At 40.3% G+C, this 11,170-nt stretch overlaps 1 protein-coding gene across 1 annotated transcript in view; it reads left to right on the top strand.

Moving 5' to 3' along the window:
- Positions 1–9,608: 9,608 nt before the first annotated feature.
- Positions 9,609–11,170, top strand: part of ST6GAL2 (ST6 beta-galactoside alpha-2,6-sialyltransferase 2) — a 36,800-nt gene continuing 35,238 nt past the window's right edge. The window contains exon 1 of the mRNA XM_062601643.1: positions 9,609–9,820. Coding sequence (XP_062457627.1) covers positions 9,704–9,820 — 117 coding nt within the window. The 5' untranslated portion in view covers positions 9,609–9,703. The remainder of the gene's footprint in view (positions 9,821–11,170) is intronic.

Raw genomic sequence — 11,170 nt, 5'->3', positions numbered from 1 at the left:
TGAGATGGAGAGGGAAAGAGCCTCAAAAGAAGTCCTGAGACCTCAGGAAGGAGGTGGCAATCAGTATGCCCTCAGCAGTGGGATGGATCACTAATGCAGGGGGCGAGGGGCGGATTTGGGAGTTATTTGGCTGTTTCCTGAGAAACTTTTGGGAGATTGAGATAATAAGGCCAAATATGGATTGGAAAAGTAGTAGATGAACACCAATAAGTCTGAGGAGAGAATTCATCCATGCCTGGTCTGTGCTTAGCTTTCCAAGAAAGGCACTTAGGTACTGATGAGGCTTGTAAGCACCCTGTGAAAGCTTCTCTTCAACTTAGAGAAAGGTAGCTTCCCGATGGAGACTGCAAGTCCAGCCAAATTTTTACACCCTCTTGGACCTGAGGGAAGACTCCTTGGCTTCTGCTCTGCCTCCTGAGCAGAACTGATGAGGTGATTAAGTAGCCTGTAGTGGGCCAGACTGGCTTGCCTATGGTATGTGTAAGCCAACATGTGGTGTTAACTGTAGTGCTCAGAATTTACACAAACCCACATTTAATAATAAAATAGCCTGCAACTAGTCAAAGGCACCAGTAGTAGCCAAGCAAACTTGGAATGTCTAAACCACCCATTTTTAAGTTATGATGATTTCCAAAAAATTAGGAAGCAGTCCAAGAAATGAAGAACACCTCACTTTTTTGGAACTTTCATATCTCCAAGATGCCTTGGCCCATCTACCTCAAACTTTCCAGAGAAGCTTTCCTTGGCGTAAGATCATGACTGTGAAATTTCATGTGACTGGGTTTTAGTTTGTTGAAGTTATGAAGGTTAGAACTAGAGTTTGTTATAAAAAGCTAATCTTTCCATTAGAAATATTTCTTCATAGTTGGCATTTGTTCCATCTTAATTGTTTATTGCTATTTCTTGTTCAGATTGAGTATATTTTTGCTATTCATTTTAGATTATTTTTTGAAAAAAGCTAGATAACCGATCTGTGTTGCTTGGAGTCAAATTGTGCATGGCTGTGTACAGATCTACATGGTGAGGCAGAAGCATTAGCTCCATATCCATGGGATTGGTAGTCACGGTTAAGAGTCCTACCCCATCTCACCATCAGTTCAGAGCTTTTTTGGAGCATCTGATTTGAAAGCTCACTGTTCAATAGTGTTTAATAGGCTCCCTATCTAGTTGGCCTCTCTGTTGGCCTAGCTATACTCTCTCCTCCAGGCAAAAAATGTTTCTGGTTGATTGCCTTCTTGACCTGCAGGGTTCTCTTTGTATGCTCTTGACCTGTTCTTCATTGTGTTTGAACATCCTTAGCCTGAGATGTTTAGCTGCCAAAATTGCAAAATTTCAGAGAAAAATAAGAAAATCTAGAGCAAAAGAAGCTGCATCTAAGTTGCTGGGCCTGGTAGTTGTTCTTATTTCTTGACTTAGGGGCACATTTGCCACATTTGGTTCAGGGAGGAGAGGAGACCTGGTTATGAACCAGCCCTTTCCAGCACTCCCTGAGTGTTGGTTTCTGGATGATGTGGAGACTAAAGCACGTCATTGCATATACCTGCTGTTGTTAGATGGAGCCAAAAAACACTAATGAGAAAAGGTCTTTAAAGATACTGTATTTAAAGACACTGAATTACTTTGACCAAGTCCCTTTACAGACAGAGGGGGAGGGGCTGGAACAGATGTCAAGCTGGAATGAGCCCTCACCCTGAGGCAAGAGTTGAGTGCTTTTGAAGTTGATGCTTGATGGTATTTTTCTTTCCCTGGTTAGAGTCTAAAAGTGCCAAGAGAAACTGAGCAGAAGTCTGGAGGTGCTGCTTCTGGAGGATACAAGGTGCTGTTGATCACTGTTTGGTAGGACTTGGCCTCTGTTTCAGGCAGGAGCTCCCAGCGCCTGCTGAGCTCTGCATTTCATGAGGCCAGGAGGTCCTCTACTGCTGACATCTCCCTTGGTATGTGCTGGGCTCAGTCTTTGCCATTTGTACTGGTGCTGATATCTGTACTGGAGAGGAGTTACTGTTTCTTTCCTGAAATGCCCTAGGACTAACACACAGTTGTCTGTTAGGATACAGTATATTATCATGGGTTAATCCCTGAAAAAAGGAAGTCTGCCTAAAATACCTATGAGCGAATTTTTCTTTTTGCTCAGGCTTTTTATTATTAGGAGCACTAAAAAGACGAACAGAGCCAGCTAAAAATCAATCTGCCACTATATAGACAGCCAATGAAAAGAATGCAGGGTGGGTGTAATGTGATCACAGCTACTTAAACCAGTGATCAGATATACTGCTACATTCTGCAAAAGCTGCAAGCAGTAGAGAAACCCTACTGGAAACTCCTGAACCACAGAATTAAAATAATTAAGCCTTGCAGTTACTGGAAAATACGTTGCTCTTGCAAGGTCGTCATGAGATAAATAGAGACCCAGCTTGAGCACACTGTCTACATGAAACTTCACTTTCGTAGTGTGTGAAAGACAGGTTCTTATTTTTAAAAAAATAATAACTAGCTGTGATTCAAAATGCCTGGAGGATTCTTCAGCTCGTTGATATTACCAAAACTATAGCCATCAAACAGAAAATGCGAAGCAAGATGTGTAAGTATGAGCGTATTCTTCTGATACCTGAGCAAGCTCAAGCATCACTGTACAGGACTGTAGTGCTCCGCACGGAGACTCTTGAATAATTTCTTCAGTAAGCAGGGCCACAAAGGCAGAGTTCACCTCAATGATTTTTTATCCTCTTGGCATTTCTAGAAATACTGTGTCTGCATTCTTTTCAGACTGCAAAACTACAAAGCTTTGAGTTACTGCTAGTGCTACTCCATCCGACGTTTGTAGATCAAAGTTTCCAAGGAGGCTCATAAACTCATTGCACAAGCTAAGAGAAGGGAGAGAAAACTGCATAGCCTGTAATACTGCAGTACTGTAGTTTTGCTTACTGCTGCAGTAACTCCTGCTGTGTTTGGGCGGTCTCAGGCATACCAGTACCATGTCTAATCAGTGAAGCAGCCAATAGTAACTCATAGCCTTGACTGCTGAGTAATTTAGCGTGGCTAAGATAGACATTTGATCCAGACTTAAAGCCAGCAAGAAGCTCAAGAAAGTGCATTTGACTTCCTATGATTGTTTGCTCTCTGGTAGATCCACTTCTACCCTGTTTCTGAATTTGTTTATTTCCTAAAGAATAGCTAAAAGGTGTGACCTTCCAAATAATTAAAATACCACCATTAAATCTTTGATACTGTTTCCTTATGTCCTGACATTTTATTTAACATCATTTAAGTAAATGAGGCAGGAACATTAAAAACTGGGCAGTGATACAGCTGTACAAAGACAGCAAAGCTGTTAAGCGGACACTAAAGGAGTTTGGGCTCAGAACCAAACACAATATCATCTCAGAGCTATATGGCCAGTGCAGAATGGACCCAGTAAGTATCTGTGATTGATAGAGAATGAAGTCTTTCTTACCCTACCACTAGGTTGAAGTGAGTCTCGGCCCTCAGAAACCCCTCTATATCTGGTTTTTTGTTCTCCTTAGTTGTTTGGGATCACCTATACGGCAGAAGTGTGACCAGTAATAGCTGAGGAGTAACAAGAGGGTTGTTTACTATCCCAGTGTCCAAGTTTCCCCAAAGTAATATGTGATCCTGTATCAGTGCCATCATGGCTTTGGGATATAAACTGAAATTGATTTTTTTCATTAAGATTTGCTAAATTGAATAGAGTTATATTTTTCTTATTTGAAATACAATACTTTTCTGACCACATCATCCCCCTTGCTTTCCGTCCATCTGAGTTGAGTTTACGGAAGAAAATTAGAAGTATCGTGCTTGAGAAGTACTCATGAAGATGTCAATGTGAATTGGAAACAGGCATGTTGAACAAAAAATTCATCAGGATAGAGACAGATTGGGTCAAGACTTGCAGCAACAGTAACAGATTCATAGATCTTTGAGACAGATCAGGAATGCTGTTTCTCATGAGTTTTTTTTGAAATCAAGAGGTGGTTATATTGAAAAAGTGATGCTGGAGAAAGCACACAATTTCAATCCAGAGATGCAAGTCACCTATCATAACCAAAATGCTGAAGAAATAGTAGCCATAGATGGAGTACGTAGAGTACATAAAGTGTGTGTGTGTGTGTATACATACACACAGATATATATATATATTTAAAATATATTAAGAATATTACATCTACCAAAAAGGAGAGTGCTTTAGAAAGTAGATATCATGTACTAGCAGTCTATATTTTTCCCAATCCTTTGATGTCTAAGCGAAGCAAAATTGATTTTAAACTAAAGACACCAGTGTGTCTGTTTCTTACAACAGTGTGCTTGGCAGAAAAGTGATATATTAGAATTCACATAAACTTGGATTCTGTGACTCCTGGAAAGGAAATTGTATATGTTACCTGCTGACGAAAATGCTGGCTCCTCTACAGCATGCCCTTGGGCATGTTCTATTTAAGTGGCTTGAAAATATGCAATTATTCTTCATGTGCTTGTCCATATTCTGTATCCTTATGGAGACAGTGACATTTATAATATCTGCAGGCTGGAGTATTGCTTTTGCCATAGCTTTTAATTTTTTTAGTAAATAGAGATAACCGTTAAACAGAAATCTTGGACTAACAATGACATTAAACAGACACAGGTTGTTACCTGCATGTGATGATAAATTTAGGAAATAAATACTTTCAAAATATCAAGCTTTCCATTTGCTTGATCTTATCCATACAAATTCTTTTCCTTTAATCTCTCTTCACGGGTATTATAAAATGGTGTAAGTCAGCTCATTCTCTCATCAAAAGTGATTCAGACCTGAGGGACACTTGCAATTTGGAAGTAATTAGTAAATAAGTCAGATAAATAGTATCCACTGAGAATTAGGAAAGCACATTGCACAGGATTCAGAAAGAGCAGTGTCAAATTCTAACAATTAAAGCTTAAAAATGATCACTAGTTAGTATGATAAGTCCATTTCATCAAAAATTAGTTCACTGTTAATAATTTCTGCTGCCTTCTGAGCAATTTGAACAGATCTTGCAATCTCAAAATGTGATTAACAGAGTGAGAAGGAAGAGAAATCTAAGCAAGAAGAAATCTAAGAAAGAAGGAGAAGAAATCTAAGGAGGAGAAATTGTGTAAAACTCCACCATCTTTACACTAAATTGTGGCTGTATCCAGCTACCTGATTTGTGTTAAGAAGTTGGAGTGTGCGTTGGCAGCCACTGCTTACATGCAGATGTAGTCAGTGTAGTTGCGTGTGCAGATCTGGGCCTCAGGTGTGAAGGTGATTATTCCCTGCTCCCCAAATAAGTTTAAATAATATTTATTTTGGCTATTATGAGGCACAACACTTTTTTATGTGCTATTGTTTATACACTTGCTTAAGAAAAGCAGAAGTGGTGCTCATTTTCTTATGCTGAGTTTAAAAAGTCAACTTATGGGACTACTGTTTCAGTTCACAAAATCAACCTCTTTAAGAGGGAAAGCAAAATCTAACATTTAAAGCACGTTTGAATAAATGTAGTAAGTAGATCCATCTACCATGCAGTTCTTTTCCTTAAATCATCTTAAAATCTTTGTACTCCTTCATTTAAATACCACTTTAGGATTGTAAGGTGCTACAGAAGTCTATTATCGCAACGTGGAGATGAGGTTGCATGAACATGGAAGATGATGCTGTTCTTTCCTAGGAAACATGCAGTTTGGTAATGTGATGTTTCTCATGGTCTACCAAGATCTATTAGTGGTATTCAAGGGAGGTATATTAGAGGTATGTTTCGAGGTTCAGTGATTTTTGTGCCTTACAATTCACTACATAATCTAGTAAAACTATGAAATTGTGCAATGCATAGATAATTAAAATAAAATACAAGTTATGATGTATTAAGGAAATATACTGCTCCTATATAGAGATCCTGCTGCTTTGCTGGATTAGTGCATTACTTAATCGGTTCACCAAATTGGGTTTGGTTGTTGGTTGGTTTCCTACTAATGGCAGGTTTCCTACTAGTGAGTATGAATTACCAGTGCTTTACTATTGTTCCTGCTCGTGTAGTGGAGAATCACAGTAAGTTATTCTTTTACCTCATTTCCTGAACCACTGTAAACTAGACTGTTGCACAACAGAATATTTTGTATAGATTATTAAAAAAATCTGAGAAGTTAGGAGTAGATTGAAGACAGCTGAAGACCAGAATGAGAGTCTCGTAACTGCTTGACATCATTTATGATTGCTGCCAGCATATCTTTTTCCACTTTCATACCCATATTTAGCATGAACTTCAATGCATTTCTCTCCAATAGTTAAAAAATCTGAGAAAATTTTAAATCTAGGAAAATTTTGCTCTTCTTGCCATCATTTGTATAGTCTCTCATACCTCCTATAGTAGATTTAACTGTAAAACATCTCTGTTAGCATATGTTGACTAAAAATGTAGATGCACGTTGAGAAATAAAAGCAAAAATCATCAAAATGTTAGAAGCATTAGCATTAGCTTTTAGTTCAGACTAAATGTTACTTCATTTGTTTTTTGTCTGAACAGGGTTGAAGCAAGACTAAAAGCCATCAGCATAATATGTTTGACAGGATTGGGTGTTGCTAAGGAATCAATCTATGTTAAAACAAAGATTTCTTTTTTAGAACACTTTTTACAGTGGCAAAGAAAGCCTTCTTACTGTGATTGATATAGGGCAATGAATTGCCTTCATTTTATTACTTGCTCTGCGCCTTTAGTGTTTAAAGGCTGCAGCCATGGACTGGGTCCCTGTTGTGCTAGGCAAAGGTGAAAGCACATCCTTACAAACATTTTTTCCTTGATTCTGTGAACACTTGGCTTCAGAGCCACCACTGCCGATAGCCGAAGCAGCAGATGGTGGAAGAGAGAGGCATGCGCCTTTTCCCCAGTGTTGTCTGGGAAGGCCATGAACCTCAGGAGAAGCAAGCGCTGGATCCAACGAAGCTCCACGAGGAGAGCGAGCAGGCAGGTGTGCTTGGAGAGCATGGGCAGATCCTGTCTACAGCCAGCCGGGAGCCCATTCCCCTGGGGACTTAGTCTGCTTAGGCTGCTGCAGGGGGAGTGAGGGGGGCAGAAGGAGGATTTCAGAGGTGTCTGACATCTTCCCGAGAGGCTCCGTGCCGGGAGAGAGGCTGCTCTTTATCTGTGCCTGGAGGAAGCTGCTTCTCCTTGTGCAGCTTATTCCAGCATGTCCCCATCCGCCTTCCTCCCTGCTAGGACCAGCAGCCGCTTCTCTGCTCTTCCTTTCTTTGTTTCCTGAGAACTGTGTTCTCCTAAGGAGAGTGTGCAAAAGAAAGGCAGGGCTTTTGCATATTTTGACTGTTTAAAAGCAGTGTAAAAGCAGAGTGCTTTTTAATGAAATCAGCAGCATTTCAAAGAACTGCCTGTTGGCTGGAAACCAAAAAAGACATAGCAAGCATTTGAAATACTAACAAACATTTGTATGGAAATGTTGAGTTTCACCTGTTGAAGAACTGAAGTAAGGGAATATATTACATGTATACTGATTAGCTTCAGACTTCAAAGTCAATATTTAAATAGAGACTTTTTCCTTTAGAGGTAAAGGCATCTCAACAACCTCTGCCAAGTGTCTTTGTAAGAGATGTATTTACTCTTTCAGATTCATCCATAGTAGCCTGTAGGTCTAAAAATACATGGTTTTATGTTCTGGTGTTTGTTACGGTGGTGTAGATTAGCTGTAAGTGGTATTTCCCCAGAAATATCCATCTAGTATGAGATCAGAATCCTGTCTTTCCAAATTTTATAACAAAAACAGTGCCACTAATCTTGCATGCCAGCCAGCTCTGTCTTGCTCTCACTTACTTCAGGTTTTCACTACTATAATAGTGTCAGAGCTTTCAGAGATCCTAGCCTTTTTCCCATTACTTTCCACCTTGTAAAGTCACATGTACTTCTAGGGAGTGAGTGGCAAGTGCTGGAAGGGAGGAATGGTAATATTTTACATGCATTGCATTGCATGTGGGCTGTAATGACTGCACAAAGAATAAAGCTATGAAGAATCCAACCCATAACCTTCACTTAATTGACAGTATTCCTCATACTGGTTTCATGACGGTAGAGCTCAGACATCCTGTTTCTCTGCAGAATTTCCAGTTAGGTAGGATTCAAGTTCCAGTGGTTAGTATCAGGTTACAGACAGCTGTATCCCCCACAGAAGAGATTTCTGTGGATCTACTTGGAGTTTAAAGTAATATTGCTTTCAGCCATGCATAAAACAATGCCAGAATGGAGAAAAAAAGAAAAGACAACTTTAAATATGAATATCGCTTTATTTTGTTTTATGAAGCCAAATAAAACATCCCAGCTAGGCTGGCATATCATCAGCATAGTCATGTTAAGTATTAAAATATTTTTTTTAAAAGTGTTTCAGTCCAAGAAACTTCAGTTTTGGATTGTATTTGTAATGTAACAAGGGCTAAACTTACTTCATACTTAAGTTTGGCAGACCTCCTCCCAGGGAGAAACTTTTCATTCAAACTTAGCCTAGAGCAAGTGAATCCCTACAAGGCATGTTGTATGTGTGAGTATATAGAAATGAGACATCAACAGTGATAATTTCCTAAATGATCTCTTACAATTATGTTGCCAATTTATAAGCAAATAGGAATTGGCATGAAGATAGAGCCAAGAAATGGAGAACAGTTTATTTACCATTGTTCCTCTTTTTAGGGTTTTTAAAACAAGGGCTTCCTTGCTTTCTGGAACAAATGTAAAAAGATAGAATCTAATAAAAAGATAATAAAAAGCAATACATTGCGAACTGCTATAGTCTTTGCTATATTGAAATGTACAGTAGAAACATAGTCCGTGGATGTAAAATTTACTACTATACAGATATATCTCAGAAGCAGTGCGTTCAGTGGAAAACCAAACTTCTCAAACCATTTGTACTTGGACCACTTTGTGGGTTTGGTCAAGTTATTGTGATCCTCTTGAAACAGACTTTTGTAACCACGCAGCACGTGGACGTTAGTATAAATGTTTCTCTCAGGAAGCAGTTCAGATGCACTTTTTCAGTGCAATTACTGCTGCATTAAGTTCAAATAATATAGTATCTAGAAGCATTTATAGAGCAGAAATTCTAACCTTGCCAAGAGCAGAAATAAAGTGAGCTGTTGTGTTCTCAGTGTAGAACTGCATGCGGATTTGTAACGTTCTATTTCTCGTGGTTCAGTCTTGTGTGCAGACTGAGATTTGTGTGATTTAATGAGACGGTGATTCGTTTATCCTGTCAGGCTTTAAATAAAAAACCCTCAAAGTACTTCCTTCCTTTTTTGAATTATGTGTTTTTGCAAGTACAGTATCAAAAGCTATCCCTTAAAAATAGATTCCCCCCCCCCGCCCTGCTAATACAGCTATGTATGCTAGTTGAATTTTTTTTAATGTTTTATTAGACACTGAGTACACTATCCAATTCTCTGTATCTCTCTGTTTTGTTTCAGGGCATTAAGAGTTTCCTGCAATCATGTTTGCTTACATTACATCAGACTATAGACACGGGCTTCTCTGAACTGCAATTTTGCAGGAGGAAAGGGATTAAACTCCTGTTACGTCCTCAAAGGAGTGGGCAGAGGAGGATCGATCCCACAGAAAGCCAGGCTGTGCTGAAGATAGGCAGCAACTCCTACTCATGCTCTAGGTCACTGGGCACCCACAACTTGGAGCTGCTCTGCATGGGATTCGCAGCTGCCTGCTCAAGGCGGCCAGAGGGGCCTGCTCCCCTGTCAGATCTCCAGCCTGTTGCAGGGACATACTGGCCTCTGTTCCCTCAGCTGCTTGGGAGAAATAGGGTAAGACATCATGGGCCCTCAGCAGGAGCAGGACCTACCTGGTGTTCCCCTGGAGGGAAGGATTTGATAGCTCTGATATGGGGAAGATTTTGCTTCCGGTTCTTGTTCGTTCTCGGTGCTGAGGCCTCTGGCAGGCGTTGTTTTACTCTTTCAGTACATCTGCGGGCATCTTTTCAGTCTTTCTGCCACTAGCCCCTGTCTTCCTGCCCTCTGCAATGTCCTGCTGCCAGCCTTCCTTCCTCCCTGTCTCTGCTGCACGACATCCTCTGTCCTCCTTCTTTCCTTCTTTCTCTCTCAATGTCCTTGCTTCCTCCTCATTAACCCTACCTTGGCAATAAAAAATGAATACATTAGTAAGATGGTTACGAATGAAGGGAAGACGAGCAAACAAGTGGTGGCTGTCCATGCGATTGCCTTGTTTCTACTCCTGGCTTTTATCTCCACCCAGTTTGTATGTTCAGCTCACCCTCCTTGTGCAAATGCACAGCGTGTGGCTTCGCAGGACCCTGATGCTAATCAAGCCCCCTGGGAGCAGCTGCAGTACTAACTAGTAAAGCTTTTAGTTTATGGGGGGGGGGGGAGCAGACGCTCACAAATGTCATAAAAAAAAACCCATGAGCTGTTTTAGGGCCTAATCTCTGAGACACCTTCTGCAGATAGGAGCTGCATAGATGCAGGAGTATAACCAGCTGTGGTGTTCTTTGTGCAAAGCTGGATCTCTCCAGGATTATCTGTTGGCATACTGGATTTCACTTTGTAGATGACTTGCAATATCTTTGGATATTTGCAGAGGTTTTATACTGATGTAGATAGGAACTGATTTTTTTTTCCCCCTCATGCTTGAACCAAGAGACAATGCTGTGATGGCAGAAATTTGACCAAAAGCTGCCAAAAACAGCCAGCTGGTAGTTCTTCAGGTGGTATAAAGATACCTTAATTGCTTCTCTACTAATTGTGAGGATATGCTAGGGACAGTGGCCAAAGTGGTGGCTCTGTATCCATGTCCTGTTTTTTGAAAGCAGGCACCTCTGGCATTTGCTAGAACTCAAAGCAGCCTTGAACCTTTGCTGTGAATAGGGGCAGGGCACTGCAAAGATAAAGCAAGAGCAAATGGCAAGGAGAGGAAAGCAGTTGAGGCTGAGTATGGAGAGGACATGGAGGTGTGAAGGGTTCTCTGAGAGGCTGTAGGAGCTGATTTTGAATTATGCTGTGAGAACTGCTTATTTTCAGTAGAGCTATGTGATACTTCTGCCCCTTTGTAGTTTCCTTTGAGGAGCCTGGAAATGATTTACACTGACGTTGTTCTGAATTTCATGTGTAGTGAAATCTAATGCTTTTCTGTAGAAACCT

Source organism: Rhea pennata, chromosome 1, assembly GCF_028389875.1.
Source record: "Rhea pennata isolate bPtePen1 chromosome 1, bPtePen1.pri, whole genome shotgun sequence".
NCBI lineage: Eukaryota > Metazoa > Chordata > Aves > Rheiformes > Rheidae > Rhea > Rhea pennata.
The sequence above is the reverse complement of the archived record's forward strand: the minus strand, read 5'-3'. Positions and strand labels throughout refer to the sequence as shown.